Here is a 24,270-nt window from a genome sequence, read left to right as displayed (position 1 = left end):
CATTTTGCTGTAATTTTCCACAGTGAGAACAAAGAGGTGTTCTTACACCTGGAAAAGACTATATAAGGCTGATGCCCCATCTCCATTGGGTCTTCAATCGTGCTTCATACCTCTGGAGGAACTTTGCTACAAGCTGAAGCTTTGAACAAAGGACTGAGGACCCATCCCAGCGGGGGATGTATTCCAGAGACTTGATTTGAACCTGCAGTTTATTCTATCGCTGCTGCAAGCCTGAACCAAGAACTGTGCCATTACTGTATGTAATTGATTCCATTTAACCAATTCTAACTCTCATCTCTATCTTTTTCCTTTTATGAATAAACCTTTAGATTTTAGGTTCTAAAGGATTGGCAACAGCGTGATTTGTGGGTAAGATCTGATTTGTATATTGACCTGGGTCTGGGGCTTGGTCCTTTGGGATCAGGAGAACCTTTTTCTTTTACTGGGATATTGGTTTTCATAACCATTTGTCCCCATAACGAGTGGCACTGGTGGTAATACTGGGAAACGAGTGCCTAAGGAGATTGCTTGTGAGACTTGCGGTTAGCCAGTGGGGTGAGACCGAAGTCCTCCTAATCTGGCTGGTTTGGTTTGCCTTAGAGGTGGAAGAAACCCCAGCCTTGGGCTGTAACTGCCCTATTTGAGCAATTTGTCCTGAGTTGGCACTCTCAGTTGGGTTCCGCCAGAACCGCATCGTCACAATGTCTTACAGAATATTTATCCATAAAGAGCAACATGTCAGTTTTCTACAGAAAGCTCAACTTGTCAAGATTCGTAATCATTGTGGGGTGTATGTACAGACAACATTTAAGGAATAATGTATTTATATTGAAAGTATGCTTTATGGCTTTGGAGTTTAGTTACCAGGAGATAATGGATCTCGGTGATGGCCCATTCAGCCAAGGGGAAGTTGTTACCCCACTCGGTTTGGCTGGTGATGGAATTCAAGGCTCTATTGTTTAGCCTTGCACAACAATAAGGCTATGTCTACACTACATCAAAGGGACTTAGGATGCCCCTCTTGTTAACCTGTATGACGAAGTGGGAATGTTCTTAATGTTTTCTCTGACTACTGTGTGGGTGCCTCAGTTTCCCCTATGCATTTTTTAGGTATCTAGGTGGGAGGATCAGGGTGTGTGATTGTTGCAGAGACCAAGAGGGCCCCTGTGATACTGGCTGCACAGAGAATGGCCCACACTCTATCTCCTGGCAACTAATGGCTTGGGCCCCTCCTCTACAAAGGTGCCAACTGAAGGTGTTGGAGGACAAAGATCAGGTGACCTCCCGGCCCGGGAAAGGGACAAAGGCAGAGGAGGAGCTGGAAAGTTTAGTTTGGAGCTAGCTGGGGAAATGGAGGGAGGGCCAAAGGTGCTCTGGCCTCCCTACCTCCCCAAGATGGACCTAGCTGAGGGGTCCTGGTCTCTGTACCTACAAGCTGTTTTAGACCATCTAATAAACCTTCTGTTTTGCTGGCTGGCTGAGAGTCACGTCTGACTGCGGAGTTGGGGTGCAGGACCCTCTGGCTTCCCCAGGAGCCCCACCTGTGCAGACTCGCTCTGGGAAGCGCACGGTGTGGAAGGGGATGCTGAATGCTCCGAGGCCAGACCCAGGAAGGCCGAACTGGGTAAGCTTCTTGCCCTGGAGACAGTATGCTCACGGAGAGGAGGCTCCCCCAGAGTCCTGCCTGGCATCGTATGGAGTAGTTCCAGAGCATCGCCCGGTGACTCCGTGACAACCTGCAAGGTGAAGTTAGAGCTGGCATGGCTAAGAAGAGAGTGCTTGAGTGGCTGAAAAGCTTGTGGTGTCAGGGAGCTGACACCCAGTTATGAGAGTCTCCGTCTTACTAGAGGCAAGGATAGGTACAGTAACTATGCCATAGGCCGGGGTGGCCAAACTTACTGACCCTCTGAGCTGCATTCAACAATCTTCAGAAGTTCGAGAGCTGGACAGCGCCTGCCAAGTCTCAGGGCTTCAGCCCCATGGGGGGCGGCTGCCAGGGCTCGTGGAAGGCACCTTCTGGGGCTCAGGGCTTCAGCCCCATGAGAGGCACCTGCTGGGGCCCAGGGCGCCATGAGGGGCTGAAGCCCCATGCACTGGCAGGCGTGCCCTGTGGGGCTGAAGCCCTGAGTCCCTACCCCATGCCGCTGGGCAGGCAGAGGCAATGCCTGGGTGGGGCACTTGGGGGTCAGATTTTTGCCAGGGTTTGCTGGCCCTGCTCAGTCACATGGTGTGGCCAGGCCTCCTCCCTGCATGGCAGCTGCTGGCGACAGCAAACAGCTAGGAGCTGCAGGGAGAGCGGCTGCTTTTGCTGCTGCCTCTCGCCCTGGAGTTAAAGCAATGGCCCCTCCCTGCAACTCCCAGCTGTTTGCCACTGCCCTTCTCCATACGGAGCTAACACCTGGGAGCTGCGGGGAGAGGCCACTGAGGATAAGAGGGGGGTATGACTCAAGCTGTTTGGGGTCGGCAAACCTTTAATTGTGCCCTCCCACTCTCAGCAGGCACAAGTCAACTCTGGAAGAAGCCCCTAATCCCACCACAGGGCAGAATCCCAGAGCTCCCACCCCAATCTGGTAGGCAGAGAATGGGGGTGGGGAGCTCCACGCCACACTTCAACTGTAAAAGAGACATGCAGCTCACAAGCCACAGTTTGGCCACCCCTTCCCTAGGCAGTCATGGAATAATCTTCCCCCATGGGAAAATTTAGTCCTAATGCCCATTAGTTAGAAGTTGGTTTGTGCCCTGAAGGAAGGCATGGGAGGGAGGTGGAGAAGAGAAATGTTAACACACACATTGGGATTGGGTAGATTAGAGACAACTGGAACAGCAAAAGGAATTCTGTTAGGTTTTGGTTTTTTTAAATCAAGGAACTAGCAAGATGTTTGGCAAACAGCAGCCTGGTCCCTTTGCTTATTTGTTGCTTCACTGCACCCCAGCCTCTCTCTATTTGGCTTGTAAGCTCTTCGGAGACCATGCATGCAAAGTGTACCTGATAAAGTTTGAGCGCTAAATAGGACATTTTTAGTTGGCAGGACTTTGTTAAGGGAACAGTGCTGAGTTATTCTCTCCTCCCATCAAGAGATGTTTTCCAATTAGCTTCTGAAAGAGCGTCTACGAGACAGAAGTTTGCCTGTCATGACTGCATCAGGAGAAACAGCCCAGTTAAGAAGGGCACTGTACATTTCCATTACTGAGATGGATATTCCTAAAACCTGTTTCCTGTAGGAAGAGCTTACAGACAAAAACAGAGACCTAGAAATTACTGTGTCTAGCCAGTGGTCCATCTAGACCATTATCCTGTCTCTGCCAGTGTCTAGTATCAGATGCTACAGCCCTAGATAATGGATTTTGTGAAATAACCTTCTCATGGGGAGTATTTCTTTCTAATCATCATCGGTTAGTGATTAGTGAAGAATTAATTAATATACCATCTTAAAATTATACTGTTAGTGGCCATGATATCTTACAGCAGTGAGTTTCAAAGATTATTTTTTGTTACCTTTCAACATAATTGGACGATCCTTTGCTTTTGTATTTTTTTTTAAAAGGTAAATAGTGGCAGATTTACCTTCCTTATACTGCTCATTTGTATTCCTCTATTGCAGGGGTTCTCAAACTGGGGGTCGGGACCCCTCAGGGGGTCATGAGGTTTTGTTTCTTTACTGGTTTCAGAGTAGCAGCCGTGTTAGTCTGTATCCGCAAAAATAACAGGAGTACTATATGCATCCGAAGAAGTGGGTTGTAGCCCACGAAAGCTTATGCTCTAATAAATTTGTTAGTCTCTAAGGTGCCACTAGTACTCCTGTTATTTTTGTTTCTTTACTGCGTTTTTTTAGGAGAATAAAGATGAGAACACAAACTTGCCTCTATATCTTTAATAAAAACTCAGAGTTTCCTGTCAAGGAAATCAGTTACATTCTGATAATTAACATTCAAAAATTTAAGGAAAGGCAATAGGAGAGAACATAAGTCAACTACAAGTACACGGCAGCAAAATATTTTATTAATAATTAAGGATATAATAAAACAATATTTAACTCTGAATTTGTACCAATGCAGTATAATGCATACAGATAAATTTGGATATACACATTTTAAAGAAGATTTATGTACAATCATTAGTTACAAACTTTTCCATTAAGCATACTTTTTAAAAAAAAATCCACTAAACTGGAAAGAAGGAGGGAGGAAATGGTCGTGGGTTACCACGAAATCAAGACTGGGATACTTCAAATCAAATTTGCTCATAAATCAATATAATCAGCAAACAAGTATCATGATTTACAACTTTCTCAAAACATAACAAAAAATACATCCATTCATTTATTTTGCTAAGATGCAACAGCACAGCACACACAAAAGCCTTTCCATTCCACTTACTAATAAAATGTAGGCTTTTTGTGAGTTGGTCCTTTTACATCTTGCTGGATAGTTACTTACCAGAAAGCAAGTGTGTTCCCCAGCCATCTTGTATACAAAACAAAGAAATTACATTCTTCAGCACAGAAACTGGATTCTGTAAAATCCATGCACCATACTTTTTTTGGTTTAGCTTATTTAGTTTACTATTCATGCAGAAACTGCTTACAAATACTGCACCAGATAAGGATTTCCACAAATCTTAAATGCTGCACATTTAACTCATGAGCAGAAGACTGTTAAAAATGCAAAAAGCTAAGATCACACAATATGTTGGAACTGGAATCTATTGAGTTAATCATTTTTCAATCCATCTGATGCTTTTGCCTTTTTAAAGAATCAACCTTTCACAAAAGCTGAGATAAGCAAATCTTAAATGGAAAAAAATATCAACTCTCTTATTCACCTTTACAGAAAAAAAATTAGAAATGCTGAAAGCTTCACATGACCTACAGAGGAATATGAATGCTTTGATTTTTTTTTAAACATCTAACCATTGAAGAGACCAGACAGTAACAATTATCATAGTAATTAAACTTAAATATAATAAGCATTATCCAACTGTTGTCATGAAAGTTGCAATTGTATATTAGAAGTTATGACTACAATTTAAGTACTTAGCAAAATCTGAAATGACCTTTGTAAACATTAGCAAAATAATTCAGATGTTTAACACCATTAATAATCAATTTGTTTTAGCCAACCGAATAAGAAATGCAAAAGTAGATAGGTTAAACTGTAATTCCAAGCAGATGTGATTTGAAAAAAAAAAAAAAAAAAAAGACGAGATGGGTACAGGTAAGGGCCCACATGAATTGAAAAAATAGGGAGAAGCATCTGAAGAATACATCTTCAGTATTGGGTTATGACTTACCAACTATATTTAATTTTAAAAAAATTCTTTGACAAATAATGTACAAAGAAGTCAACAGTAGAACAAAAATTCAGTGAATCAAAATAATTATACTTTGAAATTACATAGCTTGTTTCATCCAGAGATTTCAAAGCACTTTATAAAGGTGAGTAACTATTATTATCCCCTTCTTCCAATCTGAGGCGCTGGCTGTCTTGCCCAAGATCACTAAGCAAGTCATTGTGTGGGGAGTTGGGAACAGAACCCAAATTTCCTGAGTCCAAGTCCCACTCTCAAACATCTAGTCACAGCTGACCCCTAATATATCACTTTATTTCATTTGATACATATTATAGCTGAATTGTAAATAGAAAAATCCAATTGGTAGAGATGACTATAAATGCATCATGCTGCCATTAGACAAACAGTTCCTGTATCTATCTAAGGTGGTGTAACTTTAAGGTGTTGTTAAAAGGCACTTGTCTCTCAAAAAATATTTTGTTTTCTCTAATTAGTGTATTTAAAATATAAAATATCTGAAATGATTTACACTAGTTAAAATGTTGCAAATAAATAATCCATTACAAAGTAGTAATTTATAAATCTAACATGAAAGGAGCTATATGGGAAAACAGCTATATTTAAACATTTTTGACCCATTATTCCACTTAGTGCAGCATTCTGTATGATACTTCTACAGTAGCACACTTTTGGTATGATTTATATTGGCTACTAAATTCCTATATCCACAAAGGAAGAGAAAAGTGCATGTAGAAATAGAATCAGGTTTATTTAACAAGCTGCAGAACTAACCTAACTGCTTGTGAGATGAAGGAAGAACATCACACCATAAACAAGCTTTTTCTGAGTCTTATGTCTGAGATCACATATGACCAGTATGAAATGCGACATAAATTATGAACAATTTTGTGACTAACTATATTTACAAGGTTAAATCAGACTTAACTGATTTTAAAGTGGTTTCCATTTTCACAGGTTGCTGAGAAGACCCATCAAATCTAGATCCAATAACTGAGTTAAAATACATCTAAATGGCAATTAAAGATAATCCAGTGCAGTTTTCAGGGATTTATGGATGGCAGTAAAAAAACCCTCACATTTATCTAATCAATGTATACTATAGTTTTCCTGTCTTTCAAGTCTCATAGCTACCTTCTAATAAGATGACAGCCTGAATTTGAGGGACTCTTTCCTAGATGTCCAGTACAACAAGAAAATGGATACAACCAGTCATTATGTATGTAAATGTTAATTTCCAACATGTATTATAATACAGCTACATTGTAAAACCAAAAACACAATAAGGTGAAATGGATGGAACCAAATCAAACACAGAAATGAATAGCCAACATTTTTTTGTATTTAATTTTTTGATTAGAATAACACATTAGAAGTATGTCCATGCTGCTGTAAAGTTGATGGATCTAATCTTGTATTTGGCCAATAATCTTAAATTCCCAGTCTTCTTTAAATAGTTTTTCCAGTACTGTATTTTAAGGAAATTCCTGCATCTTTGAGAAACGTGCATTCTCTGACTTTTGCATTAGGTTTCTTTAAAAAACAGTTTGACCAAATATTAGACTCTGATACTTATGCAATTCCTCAAGAAAGCCATATCTCCCACATAACATGGTGACCAAAATTGAAAAAATGGTGTACTGACAATTGCCATGGCAAGTGGGTGAAAGTGTGGGATAGCTGCCATATAGTCAAGCCAACTATTTACACAATCTCCATAACCCGAGTGAATATAAAAACACAACTTTTAATCATGTGCAGCTCATGGGAACTATCAGTCTACATAAAGTGCAAAAAAGAAAGCAATATCTAACATCAGGCCACTGCTTTTCTAGTACTCCCACTCATCTGTTTTCATGTCTAGATAGTAAAGAATATTCTGTGCAAGCTTTACTGCCTGCTTTCTGGCAACTTTAGATCGCTCATCTCCTTGTGGATCAACAGCATCAAGTGCCAGAAGTTGCTTAGTGAGGAGCTCTTCTAGTCTCATGTAGTTCTTATCAGTTCTGTTTCCATCAAAAGAGAGCACTTCCCTCTGAATCTGAGACAAGTGTCCAAGAACACTCCAGACTGCCTTATGGGATTGGTGTTCCACAACAGTTTGTTCACCATACATTTGTCTTTTTTCAAGTGCTTCCTTTAAATCAATATATGTTATAAGAGTTTGCACTTCTATTACTGCTCTTCTCCTGGCTTCTCTGATACACGGGTTCTTTCCTGGACTCACTTCATCCAAATGGGCAATTAAACCTTGCAGTTCTGCCTTGCATCCCAAGTACAAATCAGAAGCATTTTCTGCTTTGAAAAGTAAAGAATGAACTTCTTTCATTTTTTTGCGGATCTCTTCTATTTTTAGAATGGATTGATTTTGTGCCAAGTCATAAGCATGAGCAGAGTCCGCTTCCTCTTCCAAATCCAGATATTTCTGTAATTTGTTGATCTCTTCCACCACTTCCTTTCTGTAATTTCTTATTTCTGTGTGACCACAAACATCCAAAGCATCCAAATCAGCAATCAGACCTGTAAGCACACAGGATAAATGCCTGCAAGTCTCATTATTATTTACTCCCATTAAGACTGCAATAAGAGTTCCCCTAGCCTTGTTCACATCACACATAACTGAGTTAATTTTTGAGACCGAAGGATGTGCATCACTGGAGAGTGGCAGGGAAGGTTGCTGCTTTATACAGCTTTCTATAATCTCTTGAACTGCGCACACTTTTGTCAGAGTGCGATATCTTGCTTTCCGTAACGAGATTTTTCCTCCAGTTTTCACTTGAGTGAGTCTCAATACAATATCCTGAATACCCTCTTCAAATTCATCAGTTATACAGTTGCCACCTTTATAAAAAGGTGTGATCTCACGTTCCACCAATGATTGAGCTTCCTTATATATGGCCTCTATTTCCAGTCTGTGTGGATGGTTCGCATTCTGCTCCAATTCCTTGAGTAGTCTCTCTGTTTCCTGGGCTGCTCGTTTTCTCGCCTGCTGGATGTCCCCTTTTCCTTCAGTATCTACAGAATCTATTTCAAAAAGCTGTTTAGTCAGAGTCCTCTCCAGTTTCTTGTAATCCCTGTCAGTAGACAGGCCACTGAAAATCACCACCTGCTGTTCAATATCTCTGACTTCTTTCTGTATTTCTTGCAGCCTTTTGATGGAAGGGTGTTGGTTACCCATATCCATTATCTTATATCTCCAGTTCCAACTGAACTACAAATAAGGCAAGAATAAGAACTATGACTGACAAAATTATATCAGACGCTGACAGACATATTTCATACTACCTTTAACAACTTTTATAAGGCCTCAAGTCACTTTAAAATTTTTAATAAAGTAATTTGAGCTAAAAAGCTACAGAGACTTTATTTACTGGTGTAAGTTTAAAAAAAAGGAGTGAACCACAACTTCAAAACATACAATATTTCCCTGTTCTTTGGTGCATATATCTCTAATGCTGTTTGCAAGCTTCTTCCTATTAAATGATCTGCACTAGGGCTGTCAAGCAATTAAAAAAATTAATCACACTGTTAAACAATAATAGAATCCCATTTATTTAAATTTTTCCATGTTGTCTACATTTTCATATATATTGATTTCAATTATAACAGAATACAAATTGTACAGTCCTCACTTTATATTTATTTTTTATTACAAATATTTGCACTGTAAAAAACAAAAGAAACGGTATTTTTCAATTCACCTAAGTACTGTAGTGCAATCTCTTTATCATGAAAGTTGAACTTACAAATGTAGAATTATGTACAAAAAAACCCTGCATTCAAAAACAAAATATAAAGCTTTAGAGCCTACAAGTCCACTCGGTCCTATTTCTTGTTCAGCCAATCGCTCAGACAAACAAGTTTGTTTACATTTGCAGGAGATAATGCTGCCCGCTTCTTGTTCAGTTTCACCTGAAAGTGAGAACAGGTGTTCGCATGGCACTGTTGTAGCTGGGGTCACAAGATATTTACATGCCAGATGCGCTAAAGATTCATATTTCCCTTCATGCTTCAATCATCATTCCAGAGGACGTGTCCACACCGATGATGGGTTCTGCTCGATAACGATCCAAAGCAGTGTGGACCGACGCATGTTCATTTTCATCATCTGAGTCAGATGCCACCAGCAGAAGGTTGATTTTCTTTTTTGGTAGTTTGGGTTCTGTAGTTTCTGCATCAGAGTGTTGCTCTTTTAAGACTTCTGAAAGCATGCTCCACACCTCATCCCTCTCAGATTTTGAAAGGCACTTCAGATTCTTAAATCTTGGGTCGAGTGCTGTAGCTATCTTTAGAAATCTTACATTGGTACCTTCTTTGCGTTTTGCCAAATCTGCAGTGAAAGTGTTCTTAAAATGACATGTGCTGAGTCATCATCTGAGACTACTATAACATGAAATATATGGCAGAATGCAGGTAAAATAGAGCTGGAGACATACAATTCTCCCCCAAGGAGTTCAGTCACAAATTTAATTAAGGCATTATTTTTTAACAAGCGTCATCAGCATGGAAGCATGTCCTCTGGAATGGTGGCCAAAGCATGAAGGGGCATACGAATGTTTAGCATATCTGGCAAGTAAATACCTTGCAATGCCAGCTACAAAAGTCCCATGCGAACGCCTGTTCTCACTTTCTGGTGACATTGTAAATAAGAAGTGGGCAGCATTATCTTCCGTAAATGTAAACAAACTTGTTTGTCTTAGCAGTTGGCTGAATGAGAAGTAGGACTGAGTGGACTTGTAGACTCTAAAGTTTTGAATTGTTTTGTTTTTGAGTGCAGTTCAGAGGTGAAAGTAAGCTGGTACGGGCCGGCACAGTGTACCAGTAAAAAAAGTGGCTGCCAGTATGGGCCGGTACACAGCCAACATTAAAGCGCTGTACCAACAGCGCCACTGATGGGGGGGCCACCGGGGCCTGGCGATTTAAAAGGGCCTGGGGCTCACGGCAGCGGCCGGAGCCCCAGGCCCTTTAAATCGCCACCAAAGCCCCAGCACTTCCAGCCACCACTGCCACTGCAGCAGTGGCCAGAGCCCCGGGCCCTTTAAATCGCTGCTGGAACCCCGGGCGGCGTTGGCCAGGCAGCACTGGCTGGGGGAATCTGGCTCCAGCCCTGCCCCTTCTGCCTGAGGCCCCTCCCCTTCTGGGGGCCCAGAGCCACCCTCCCCAACCTTGCCTAGGACCCCGTCCACCCTGCGTACCAATAAGTCCTTTAAGTTACTTTCACCCCATGCAATTATGTAACAAAAAAACCCCAAAAATCTACATTTGTAAGTTGCACTTTCACAATAAAGAAATTGCACTAGAGTACTTGTATGAGGTGAATTGAAAAATGCTATTTCTTTTATCATTTTAACAGTGCAAATATTTGTAATCAAAAATAATATAAAGTAAGCAGTGAACACTTTGTATTCTGTGTTGTAACTGAAATCAATAAATTTGAAAATGTAGAAAACATCCAAAAATATTTAATAATTTTCAATTGGTATGCTATTGTTTAACAGTGCGACTAAAACTGCGATTAATTTTTGAGTTAATCGCATGAGTTAAATGTGATTAATCACCAGCCCTAATATCAGGTTTCAAAGTAGCAGCTGTGTTAGTCTGTATCCACAAAAAGAACAGAAGTACTTGTGGCACCTTAGGGTACATCTATACTTACGCGCTGGTTCGGCGGCAGGCAATCGAACTTCTGGGTTCGATTTATCGCGTCTTGTCTGGACGCGATAAATCGAACCCAGAAGTGCTCGCCGTCGACTCCGGTAATCCTGCTCGGCGAGAGGAGTACGTGGAGTCGACGGGGGAGCCTGCCTGCCGCGTCTGGACCGCGGTAAGTTCGAACTAAGGTACGTCGACTTCAGCTACGTTATTCACGTAGCTGAAGTTGCGTACCTTAGTTCGAATTGGGGGGTTAGTGTAGACCAGGCCTTAGAGACTAACAAATTTATTTCAGCATAAGCTTTCGTGGGCTACAGCTCACTTCTTCAGATGCATGGAGTGGAACACACAGACAGAAGATATTTATACATACAGAGAACATGAAAAGGTGGAAGTACGCATACCAATTGGAAGAGGCCAATTGATTGGCCTCTTACAATCGAAAGCTTATGCTGAAATAAATTTGTTAGTCTCTAAGGTGCCACAAGTATTCCAGCCCTAATATGCACTTTTGAATTTACACCGCTAGAAGTCTTTGTTCACTCCCTCAGCTATAACAATTACAAGCAATGCAAAACAAATTGGTTACTTCAGCAATGAAAAAAATTAAGGAGGCAATTTCCAATCCTTAATTTTTTTAGTACAATATACATACATACACACACACCCCTACCTAGTAAATAAATACACCCTTCCCATTCACTTGCATTATTCAGAATAGGGATTATAACCAACCAACATTGTCAACCTTTTACCCACATCTATCTACCCCCAGCAACCCTCACAAGCCTCCTCCACCATCCAGTGCCCTTAACGTGCACCCATCTACCCCTGACAATCTACACCTGTTTCTACACACCCAGAGCCCTTCACCCGCATCCACCTCATCCAGCGCTCTTCACCTGTGCCCATCTAGTACTGGCACCCCTCTCCTACCTCATTCAGTATCCTTCACCCCCCACCCCTCCCGGCAGCCCTTCACTAATCACTTTCACTCTTCACTTTTCCTCACTCTTTCCAGCTCATTTGAGGTCCCCCTTCCAGCACCACCTGTTCCCAAGCAGCATCCATAACCATCCCCAGCACTGCGGCCCCTGCATAAAATGGGGGGGGGGGTGAGATGGCCCCTAGTCCCCACAGATCGGGATAACCACATGGCGCCTACCCCAGCCAGCAGCCTTGGGGGAAGACAGTCCCCTGGAGCAGGCCCCGATCCCCCCGGAGCCCGGACTCGCTACATCCCTGCAGGAGGGGCCGGGATCCGCCGGGCCGCGCTGCGCCACCCCACCGCCGGCAGGTGGTGACTTCACAATGGGGGCGTCCCGGGGGAACGGAGAGCGAGTGCCGGGGCCCAGAGCCGGCTCCCCCTTAGCGGCGTCGGCAGCGAGCGAAAGCCCGGCCCCGGGGCCACAGGTGGCTGAGAGCCCCGCGTGGAGACCCCGCCTCCCCCTCTCCTCAGTCCCCCCGGCAGCCCGGACCCCTTCCCTATCAGCCCCCCCTCTCCTCCACGCCCCCCACCGCCCCGGCAGCCCGACCCCTCCCCAGGCAGCCCCTGCTCTGCTCTTCCCCGCGACGTCCGCCCCTCACCCGGCTCAGCAGACGCTGTTCTCCCGCACACGGAACATGGGCCGGCTACAGAGTCCCCCGGGCGGGCCCCTCTGTCCCCCCCTCCCCGCCGGCCTCTCACCTGTGGCTGTCAGTAGCCCGCAGGCCAAACGGCGGCTAACCCGAGGACCCCCGTCCCCGCCCTCACTCGGCGGGGGGCGCACGGGGAAGGGAGCGAAGGGCAGCCTGAGCTGCGCAGCCTAGAGACCGAGCGAGACGCTCTATCCCCGGTTACCGCCGCCCAGAGGCCGGAGCTGCGCCGCCTGCCGCACCGCAGGGAGAAGTTTTGGGCGGCCTTCTCCTTGCGACAAGGCCGTAAAGCCGCCGCCGGCGGGGAGAGGCGTGATGGCAGCGGCGGCAGCAGCGCTTAGAGCGGGCCTGTGCGCGAGGCGCGTGTGTAGCGGGACGCGCCGCTGCTTCTCCGGAGCCGGTGGCGGCGCGGGGCTCCTGGCCGCTGAGAGGGGGCACGAGCCGGAGAGCCGGGTAAACAGGCAGAGGGGGCGCAGGGTGACGGGGAAAGTCTCCGCTGAGAGCCCAGCCCGGCCCGGCCCGCCCGGGGTCTGTCCCCTTGTTTTGAGGGAGGGATCCCCTGCCCCGCCCCGCCGGGGTTGTATTGCTGAGTAGGAGGGTCCAGTAGGCAGCGCGGGGAGCCAGAACTCCCTCTCTCCCTCTCTCCCGGGAGGGGGGACTCCACCCCTGCCTCAGGCTCCATGCAGGTGGACCGCTGGACCTGCATGGAGCCTCATTGCCCCATGGTTTTCGGTACAAGACTTGGGGCCCTGCTGGGTGCAGCTGGGCACTGGGTGTCAGGACTCCTGCGCTTTGTTCCCAGGGGCAGTAGGGAATCTGCTAGGCCAGGGGTCGGCAAGGTGCCACAAGTACTCCTGTTCTTTTTGCGGATACAGACTAACACGGCTGCTACTCTGAAACCTTTCAGAAGTGGTGCCCCGAGTCTTCATGTAGTCACTCTAATTGAAGGTTTCGTGTGCCAGTAATACATTTAAACGTTTTTAGAAGGTCTCTTTCTATAAGTCTATACATACAACAATAGTTTAGTTTATCTATTAAAGTAAATAAGGTTTTTAAAATGTTTAAGAAGTTTCATTTAAAATTAAATTAAAATGCAGAGCCCCCCGGACTGGTGGCCAGGACCCAGGCAGTGTGAGTGCCACTGAAAATAGCTCACGTGCTGCTTTTGGCACACGTGCCATAGGTTGCCTACCCCTGTGCTAGACTCTAGCAGCTAGAGGCTGGGAGCCAGGACTCCTGGGTTCTCTTCCTGGCTCTGGTGAGAGAAGGGTGTGTGTGTGTGTGTGTGTGTGTGTGTGGATTCTGGGGTTATATTTTCCCTGGATTATTATGCTTCCCGTATTCCCAGGGCTTCTCATGACAGGATTTTACTTGCATTTCCTGTTTAATTGTTTGAAGAAGTTTTGTAAAACCGTCAATAGTATTTGGACAGCACTTCTCAAGAAATGAAACATTTTCCAAGGGTCACGGCAAGTCTCATAAAATCTCATTAGCCGCTTTTTAATTGTATGTGGTTCTTGATTAGCAAATAAATGAACGTGTTGCTTAGGAAACAGTAAGGTCTGGTGGAACCCAACCAGCAAGTGATTTGGAATCAGACCCTAATTACTACATTATCATACAAGTAGAAGCTAGAGTTTGAGAATCTTTACACAATCCGAATTTCCTCAATATAGCAAAATTAGCAAAGTCCTAAATCAGGGATTGGCAACCTTTGGCACGCTGCCCGTCAGGGAAAGCCACTGGCAGGCTGGGATGGTTTGTTTACCTGCAGTGTCCGCAGGTTTGGCCGGTCGCAGCTCCCACTGGCCAATGGGGGCTGCGGGAAGCGGCGCGGGCTGAAGGATGTGCTGACCACCGCTTCCTGCAGCCCCCATTGGCCTGGGACGGTTTCCGATCCCTGTTCTAAATGTTGATTCCACAAGACCTGGGTTTAGAATTTTTTTTTCTAAGCACAGTGCAGGTGTTACCTGTTCACTCAGCTCTCTAAATAAAGAACATGAGATTAGGGACCCGATCTTGTAAATATTTATACATGCACTTAACTTTATGCACTGTGCATAGTCCCACTGCAATCAGTGAGAGTACTCCTGCAGTGTGAACCACATACAGGCACTAGTGTACCTGCCTACGAGATACAACTAAGATTAATTATAAATGGAGAAATAAGAATGTGTTGTTGTTGTTTAATAACTTTGTCCCTTTTAAAGCTTAACTTTAAAAATGCTGGTAGCATACAATAATTTATATTTCTATAGTGCCTTGCCTTTCATCTGAAAGTGCTTTACATACTTCAGAATGCTTCTCCGACAAATATCACCCTTTTTTTGTAGATTGGGAAACTGTGGTACAGAGAAGGTAGGTTACTTGTCCAAAATCAAAAAGTGAGTCATTAACAGAGTATGTTAGTAGTCCAGAGTTCTCCCTACTCCGCCCTCAACAAACCACTGGTTAGTATCTCCTTTGTGCACTCTTACAAGCATACACAAGCAAAGAATAAACTGCAAGGAAAACTGCAAATGAAAATATATACGAGACTCATCCTGTACCTAACAGTCTCCTATGCTATCATCAAATATATTAACAAGACAGAATGTCCATGACATGAAGAAATGAAAGTGTGATCTAAGGGTTTCTTTAGTCTGTGTCTTTGATTGTAACCCAAAGTCACTTGTGCCTCTCTGACAGATTGATAAACATATCATAAAAGTGAATTACTGATGTAAACTTAAATCAAGCTAACCTGAACTCTCAAAACTTTTTTGTTTTCATTATTGTGTTTTAAGATTAGACTCAACTGTGTGAGACATTTTTATTATACTTTTCTAAGAAACACTATGCAAATTTTTTTTTTTTAATGTAATTTTTTTTAAGGCTTCAAGATTCTGCCCTCCAGCACATTCTTGCAATGATTGGATTGGTCCTCCTGACAGACAGTCAAACCTCCGACCAATAGTATTTCATATTCCTAAAAATGAATCGTCACTGGGACGAAGACTTAGGGAATTTAGACAGGAAACTCAAGTTTGGAACCAACAATTCTGGGCAAGCCAAAATGTGTCATTCAGAAAGGTGAGCATGTAGATGAGGTACTAAGCCACTTGGTGGTGCTGAGTTTCCTTAAGAATTTGCGGCATTAGCAGCTGATAGAAAACATGATTCTGTTTGGCTAGATGAAAGATTTTTCACAATTTGCATTGTATAGTGACATTGAACCATGATCATTTTATATTGTATAGCTGTTCAGAATAGTTGAGAGCACTACAACTAATTATTTTACCTTTATAAACTATTACTAAATGGTGTGGTTTTGCAATTATTTATCCCTTGCTTTAAACTGATTTTATAGTTGATTAATATAATAGTAGAGTCTTTTTGCCATTAAATAGGCGCATCAATACTGAGGAGTGCATATAAAGATAAGCTGCAAAGCTAAAAAGTGTGTGTACTTTACTGTTGCTTGAGGATGTATAAAGAGATTCTCCAAACTTTTTGCTGCTTGTTTTTTACATTAGAAATATACGGTTGTGACTATTCTCTTTTCTGGAGGATCTGGAATGTGAGATTAAAGCTCGTTACTGAAAACTGAGCTATTGTTCTAACTCCAATGGCATAGATGCAATCACTGAGGGGGAAATGAGGGACATAGCTCCCCTCACCAACTTTACTGTCCTGTTGATGTGTTTTTTAAATAATGGCTTCAAGCAGTACATTTCACTCCTGGTCCCTCTCAATTTTTTTTTTCTTACATGGGAAGAATATGTTGAATTCTAGGTTCGGAGAGGACCAACTCATCTATTCACCTCCAGCTGTGATGAAAACTGTTTCTGGTTTTTTGTTTTTGTTTTTAAGATAGAAATTTTTTTTTTAAACTAAAAAAAATAGCAACCAATTTTTAAAATTCTATTAAGTAACTATGAATTTATTTTAAAAGGCTTAAGATCTTTCTGTGAATTCAACCATAATAGGCATAAGTCAGGAAGACCTCAAAAGGTGATATGTTGCCTTATTTAAAACTTAAAATGTAAGGTCCTGATCCTGAAAACAGGTAAGCATATACATACCTTTACTCACATGAGTAGTGCCATTTACTTCAGTAGGACTGTTTGCATGAATAAAATTATGCACATCCTTAAGAGTTTACAGAATTGGGTCTAAATGATGGTTTCCTGAAGAGGATCCAGTTAACTGATTATTGGTAGTCATTATCTGGTGTATAAATATTGCTCAGATTCTTGAAACTATTGATCAGTAAGATAGCTGACTTCAAGAATTAAATACATTTAATTATAATGTTAAATGTGTTTTAGGGAAAAGAAGAATTCGTTTACTCAAGACTGAAGGCTAAAGGTCTGGAAATGAAAGATGAAACAGGTTAGTGAGATCATTGTTTTTAAATTTTTAAATGCTTTCTGAAAGGGAGGGTTCTGGTTAATTTTAAGTTTTCACCAAATAGTTTAAACTCTCCTAAAAAAACTTAAGAGCAAATCCTGCCTCTGCCTCCATGGCTGCAGAGCATCACTTGGCAGTACTGCCAATGCAGTTCTGTGGCCCAACAAGGCCGGGTTGGTCAGGGTTTGAAAGGCTGTGCAGGTGTGTGGTAGACCAGTCATCTCTACAGTAGCTCTTTGCATAATGGTGCCTGTGGGTCACACACACATTCTGTAGCAGAGCAAGATTTCCTGAGTCCTCAGTTCAGTGTGTTAATCACAAGAACAACCTTGATGTATTTATGTTGAAATTTATTTTCAGGTCAAAAGGTAACATTGAGTGCAGAAGAAATGGCAGATTTTTACAAGGACTTTTTAAGTAAAAATTTTAAAAAGCACATGTGTTATAACAGGTAGGTGTGTGCTCTTCCTGTTGGGTAATACACATAATTAATCTAAGTTAAAGGGACACCATCAACTTAGATCGCTCTTCTGTCTGAAACTTTTTGCCTGCTGTTGTTAGAAGTAGTACCTAAGGTTGTTTGAAAGAGATTAGGAAAAAAATACATTTTTCCCTTAAATTTGTTTACTTTGCATGTGACAGAACTTCATGTATAGTCACTTTGAGAATTTCCACTATTTATAGTTAGATCCAGCTCCCCTGGAAATTAATCAGTCTCTCCCTGGACTTAGATGGGAGCTGAATCAGCCCTCAGTCAGTCAGTTTCCCTTTTTATTGTACGGTGTCTTTCACACAGCTACGGGAGAAAAAATTACAATTGGAAATGTGATTGTAAAACCACTTAACTTTTGAAAAATTGAGTAGACCTCTAGTTGACTGTGTCCCTTTTAAACATTGAATTAGGCAGTGACAATGTGTGAATGTTTTTGCGTTCAATAGAAAATTTTGCCATGTAAACTAAATAATATTTAGCATTTGTACTTTTTCTTTTTTCTTTTTCACCATTTTTACCTATAAGCTTACCAAACTGAAATTGATTAGTTTTGCTTTGTAGGGTGAGGTACTTGAAGTTGTATGAGTTTTTCTTTGCTGTATGTGAACCCAATCTAAGATCACTCCTGAGAGAGATCCTTAGCATCTTTATTCTTGCATGCAGCATCTCTTTCTCCTCTGTTGTGTTGAACGGTATTGGACCCAAAAGAGTTAAGGTGCTACTAGAAGTAGTGTTTTTCTGCTACAATATTCTGATCTTTAATATTACACATTTACTATGAGTTGTAGTTTGGAGTTATATGTACAGTAACTTTGTACTTTTACCATAAGAACCATTTAAAAAAAATTCCTTAATGTTTATTAACTACAGAAAAACACACAGTAATAGCCTTAAAACACTGACACTCAAAAATGCTGTGGTTATTTATTTTGAATAACAAGATGGTTACAGCTGTAGCAAATGTATTGCCTGGTGCTTGGGAACGCAGACAGTGCTACTCCCTGAATTGGCCATCAGAAGGCTCACTGTAGTGAACTGTGACTAATATTCTACCTATCAGGTAAGAGTTCAGAATCTCTTCCTGAATGTAGTCCTTGTTGCTATGCTGCGATCAGCTCAGCTGGCTATAATTACATCATTTTAATTATACAGTGTAATTGTACAGCCCAGAAGATAGCAGTACTTATTATAGGCATTCTGATTTCTGAGGGCCTAGCTTATAGAATCTGTTATTCATGCGTTCAATTGTACACTCTCTGAGCATTGCCAGTTGGACTGGGAGTTGTGGCTGCAGTAGAGCTGAAATTTGAAAATTCATCATGCTTTTTAGTGTATTTTAAAAATTAACTGATACTATGACTGCATTGGCTCCAGGAATATGCATTTAGGAATATTTATACTGAAAACACTATCTAGTTTTGAAAACTGGAGTAAAAGTGTAAGCAAAGGAAATAAACAGGAAATGAGATCGTAGCATATATATAATTCTCATTGTGGAAGTAAAGGGGAAAGAGAGACAATTACAATATTATTAGTGTGACCTGTTGATTTCCATGCATTTTAAGAGAGATGTTGGGTTTTATCTTTGTTACATTTTATGTGTAGTTTGCTACTAATTAAGGCCTGATCCAGGGTCAGGCCTTTATTGTGCCAGGCCCATACATAAAAGCTTTCCCATAGAGCTCTGCCAGTTGATCCTGATCAGTAACATCACTACTATTCCAGCGCTAAGCCTGTTTTGACCAGATCCTGCTAATTGTGCAGTGTTTTGTGAAATAGACAGATGCCCACTGGGAATTAGAAAGAGATGACAAAACATCCTTACTCTTCTCACAAATGAAAGTATTTGAAATCAGTTATCAAGAGGTGAAAGACTAGTGCAGACTGTTTTACCTAGATCCTGAATTATTTCTTAAAGGCATGCCTCCTTCCCCTCCCCCCCAAAAAGAGGTAAAAGAATAAATATCACTTTAAAGAACATGAACTTTGCAAAGCAGAATACTGGCTGAATAAAATATATATAGACTTATAAACCTAGCATTTGTCATAATGGATCAGATAATTTGATCTTTCAGGACTGACTTTTTTCTGCCTTTGGCAGTGATCAACTCTGCCCATCCAAATGCATGCATATACACATACACCTGGCTAATAGTACAGCGCTGTATAAGAAGGAAAATTCTCTCTGAATGCTTGATGATCAACTTTCCCTCTGAACTATGAGGCTTGATAACCCTTATCTTAGCTTGTATAAGTTCAAATGTAATTGGTATAATTGGCCATAAAACTATTCAACCCCTCTTTAACTCTAGTAGCGTATTAAACTGAGTGCCTGCAGCCATGCATTCCATAGACTGATTACACAATGTGTGACTTCTTTTTAACCATGTACTTAATAGTAGTACTTACAAATTTTCATAGGCAAATTAGCCCTAATTAGACAGGGGAATCAATGCTGTGAGGAAAGAAAAGGTAGGTCATAATTGAATTGTCATGTGTCAGTGCCTCTAGGATAGCTAATGCAATTATTTACCTCTTTCTCCCCCCCATCCTCTCTGTTTTTTCTTCTTGTACTGATTGTTTTTCTGGTGCTGGAATCTAGAGAATGGTACAAACGTAATTTTACTATCACGTTCCTCATGGGACAAGTGGCCTTTGAGAGGGCATGGAGGAGGCTTGGCTGGAAAAAGACGAAAGTTGGAAATTAACGCTCACCATGTCGTATAGAATACAACAACACCGTAAAGACTGTTGGACTGACACACTGTCTGTGGTCACATTCAGGCTCTAGTTGCTGTGGCAGTAATTCACTGTTTACTTTGTATACCGGGCCACGTGAATGAAAATAGCTGCTGATCTTGACTTCGCATTACCATGTTACACTGGAACATTCAAAAGTATGCCCAACCAAAAGCTATATTGGCAATTTACCAACAGCCGAAGGGCTGCACATAATTTACACACAATGGAACAGATTGCAGCCACCCTCGTCATTAATCTGGCGGTGCAGCCCATAGAGACGATATGATCCAACATACCATGATTCATCTTGTTCCACATCCTGTAGTCTCCATGGGCCATATCAGTATATAAAAGATGGAAGTGGCCATGGTCTGCACTGGCTACATGGGCTACAATTTTCCCACCCTGGTATAATCATTGTAGAGGTAAGTGCAGTTTGTGATTGTACATTGATTAAATTTAACTTAGATTTTTAAACACATTCTTCTTTAGAGTGATTAGAATCCCTTTTTTAAAGTAACACTTAAAATATTATGTAGATTTAATACCCTTATAAATGACCAAAACAACTGAATCTTCTTAATTGATCTATTCTTGTGAAAACAAACTTGACTAAGTGATGTCTCAGTTGTCAGAGCTCAGATGAATAAATTTAAGGTTTTTTAGTTTTAAAGCAAATAAAATGTAAACATTGTCAGTCATTTAGCAGCTATGATAGAAAGGGAGTTGAATACAGAGGGTGAAAAGTGCTTGTAAATGCCAATTCATGCCTGTTAATTACCCTCAAAACACTTGCTGCTCTCACCAGGTTCCTTAAGCACCCAAAAGTCCTGCTAGCATCAGAGGGCTTTGGGTGCTCAAGGAATGCCGTCTCATTGGTCAGGTGTGCTATTTAAACTAATTCTTGCAATTTCATTATACCATTTATGTATTATTTAAAAGAAATGACCTTGCACTGAGGGTGTTTCCTGCCCATTAATGAAGTTGAACAGATGTGTTGTTTGCTTTGGTACCTGATAAGTCGATTCTGCTGAATGGAATGTGTATGGACAAATGTGAATGTTTGAATTCCAGGGGTGATATTTTTGATACAATGGTAAAGAGCAGTAGAACTGCAAATATTTGGTGGAAAATAATGTATGCTTCATTCTTGGATTTGAAAAATCCACAGCAAATATATGAAGTTCTTGGGGCCAGACAAACCTGTTACCATTCTCTCACCCTTCCAAGTGGTCCCCAGTGGTAGAGACCTATCTCCTCCCAGTTGTTTGGAGCTTGATCACATGGCCACTGCATGCTTGACCGATTGCTTGACATCAGCAAGGGTAGCAATCCTCATCAGGTGGTCCATATCTCTATTAAAATAATCAGATCTAAATATACAGACAAAATATATTTCCTCAAAACTCTAGGTGGGAATGGGCACCAACACAATATTTCCTCCACATGCACATGTGTATACACACCCTCCAGCCCTGCAAAAGTTACTTTGTGAAAACAGCACATTTGGAGTTCTGCAGGTTTAGGGGATGGGTCTGGGGGATGAGGGGGAATGGCCAAAGGACATCTCTGTTGAGCATCATCTGCTAGCATTTGTTTTCATGCTGTCATACCCCCTCAAAGGGGGTGTATAGGCCAAGGCTTACTATCTCCGCCCTCTAGAGATGTTTTGAGATCCACCGAATAATCTTGCAGTACTCAGGGCATCCATGAATTTGGAAGGTCAAAGTCCATGCAAGTAAATTATTAAACATGCAGCTTTTCTTTCTTTCTGTAAAGATTTTTCACATAAATCCCATGTGTGGTTCCTGCATTGACCCACTAATGGCCCCATAATCTGGTCTACTTATGTCAGAGCACCCACATAATGACTTATGGGGTTAATGATCTGTTGGCTAAATGATCTGTTAATTTTCAAGTTGTGGTTATGAGCCCTGATACATGTTTCAGTAATATTGTGATCGGACTTAAATCCATAAGAGAAAATTTTGTATGTAAATCTAAATACCCAGGTGAACTCTCCTGCTTTGGATTCTATTTTTTTATTTCTATCAACACAAAAGCTGTATCAACCTGTTTTGCTCATTCTCTTTGCTCTTTCTATCTTGTAATACCAATGTAATACTGCTATGTTTCCTTGGACATAATGGTTATGAAAGTTGCATATTACATAGTAGTTTAAGCTTGGAACTGTCCCTGCTGTATATTTGTTTGTTTGAAATGTCTTATCCTTTTCAGAATATTTTTATCTTGAAATAAAACATTAGACATGTTATGTGTAATACTCCAAGTCTTTTCATGAACTCATAGTTGCAGTATATTTTTCTACAATCCAGGTTTGGGTGGCCTTTACATGTTGTTGAATTTCAAAGAACCCAGTCCTGAAAAAACAAGCACAGTCCCCATAAAAGAAGTTTGTTCACATTTAGCAGAGCGGGGGAATCAACACTCGGGTTCAAAATCAAAATACAAGCCTGGTAGAGAAGTACTTTAGAGTATCAGTCACAGCCTACCCTTTCCCCTCCTAAACTGGGACATATAGATTTGGACTGTGCATGAATCTGCTGGCCTCTCGGGTGATCTGTCCATATTTACCCCTCTCCTTTGCTTTATGGAGAAATGTCAGTCATCTGCCAACTGCAATAAGGAGCTATATGGGATATCTATAATTTTGGGGCCCGGCATTACTACTGCATTGGCCCCTAAGGCATCCATGTAGTGGGATTAGGATTGAGTCCAAGATACTTACAAGGCAAAGTTTTCCAGCTGTACTTCAGCTTTTCCATTGATCTCTTGCTCAGCAGTAGTTGGTATGTTAGATGTACTGTCCATACTGGGCGGGGAGGGAGACGCCACTTGTGGGATTTCTTGACTTCAACAGGACTGCTCTCATGCACGCTTAAAGTTAAGCTTGTGTAAGTGTTTTCAAGATTGGTGCCTTAGACATTTCATCTTTCCCTGTTCATCACTGTTGGTTTGATCAGCTGAGATGCTTTTGCTTAGTCCTTTCTGAGAGTGGAAAACAAAGGTCAGTATTTTCAAAAGTGGCTGCTGATTTTGAGTGCCTCAAGTTGTAGGGCTCACAACCTGAAACACTTTGATACTCTCCACCTTTGAAAGGCGGAATCTGCTGTTCTCTGTGACTAAAGTGGAGCTGCCAGCTGTGCAGCGCTTCTGAAAATCAGGCCCAATCTGTCTCAAGTGAAGCATTTGAAAATGCTCCCAGTCACATTCAGTGACAAGGGTCCACTTTTAGAACTCTCTCTCTGGCTCACCAGAGCCTGATCTTACTGAGCATTTTTTTTTTTTAAATGATGGACACCGTTAGGAAGTAGGTGATGGAAACTAAAGTCCCATTCCTGCAATGAGCTCCACGTGGGCAGCCCCCCTACACAGATGTGCAACTTCATTTCCTTCAGTAAGGTTCTGCTTGGGTGGAGAGATGTTTGTATGGATCTCATAGCAAACAGCATAAGGCCTCAATCCTGCAAAGTGCAAGATATTAATTCAGAATATCCAAAAAAGCTACCATGAAAAGATGCTAAAAATAATGCCTGTAAAATTTGCTCATTACCAAAACCACATTAATTTATGGAGACAGTGTTGTGAGCAGCCAGAGGCCATATCATTTTGACAGCATTACATTTATTTATTTTTTTCTTCAGGCAAGGCACAGTTATGATGCCTTCTGTGTTAAGATTTATCAGTAATATCTGCTGTGCATCAAATCTAAAAAAGAATATGGAGCTTCCATGGTCTGTTGAAAATAAAATTCTTGCGTCTATAAAGGACTATTATAGCAACAGAAGCTGGTGGAAAGATCAAAGAGTAATTTCTCTGTGCACCAGCTCTCCCTATGAGGGGAGGAAAAAATGCAGAGGAGCTATTTTACCAACTAAGTATTAAATTAATCCTATCAAAAAGAAATAGAATACATTTTCCTATTTCACATACAGCAGCATCATGTACTGTTTAATCTCTCTCTCCTTTGCAAGGATCTAATACAGCAACATTTTGGTGATATTCAAATAGTTAACCATTTCCCAAC

The 24,270-nt window shown here is 41.7% G+C and overlaps 2 protein-coding genes across 5 annotated transcripts; one reads left to right on the top strand and one right to left on the bottom strand.

The window, feature by feature from the left end:
* Window positions 1-6,744: 6,744 nt before the first annotated feature.
* BAG5 (BAG cochaperone 5) lies at window positions 6,745-12,820 on the bottom strand. Of its 4 annotated transcripts, none has more exons than XM_065403717.1 (2): window positions 12,648-12,820; window positions 6,745-8,519 (listed from the first exon to the last, which is right to left on the bottom strand). In XM_065403717.1, the coding sequence occupies exon 2, from the start codon at window positions 8,490-8,492 to the stop codon at window positions 7,140-7,142; it is 1,353 nt and encodes a 450-aa protein (XP_065259789.1). In that variant the 5' UTR covers window positions 8,493-8,519; window positions 12,648-12,820; the 3' UTR covers window positions 6,745-7,139. The 4 variants fall into 4 exon arrangements, with proteins under 4 accessions (XP_065259789.1, XP_065259790.1, XP_065259792.1 ...); XM_065403718.1 differs by having other exon boundaries at window positions 6,745-8,514; XM_065403720.1 differs by lacking the exon at window positions 12,648-12,820 and adding an exon at window positions 12,548-12,596 and having other exon boundaries at window positions 6,745-8,514.
* Window positions 12,821-12,910: 90 nt separating this feature from the next.
* LOC135877212 (cytochrome c oxidase assembly factor 8) lies at window positions 12,911-20,188 on the top strand. Its single transcript, XM_065402597.1, has 5 exons — window positions 12,911-13,048; window positions 15,470-15,667; window positions 16,906-16,969; window positions 17,348-17,438; window positions 20,083-20,188. Exons 1-5 carry the CDS (start codon window positions 12,911-12,913, stop codon window positions 20,186-20,188), a joined length of 597 nt encoding a protein of 198 aa, XP_065258669.1.
* Window positions 20,189-24,270: the final 4,082 nt, after the last annotated feature.

The sequence above is a fragment of the Emys orbicularis genome, chromosome 4, assembly GCF_028017835.1.
Source record: "Emys orbicularis isolate rEmyOrb1 chromosome 4, rEmyOrb1.hap1, whole genome shotgun sequence".
NCBI classification, from domain to species: domain Eukaryota; kingdom Metazoa; phylum Chordata; order Testudines; family Emydidae; genus Emys; species Emys orbicularis.
The sequence above is the reverse complement of the archived record's forward strand: the minus strand, read 5'-3'. Positions and strand labels throughout refer to the sequence as shown.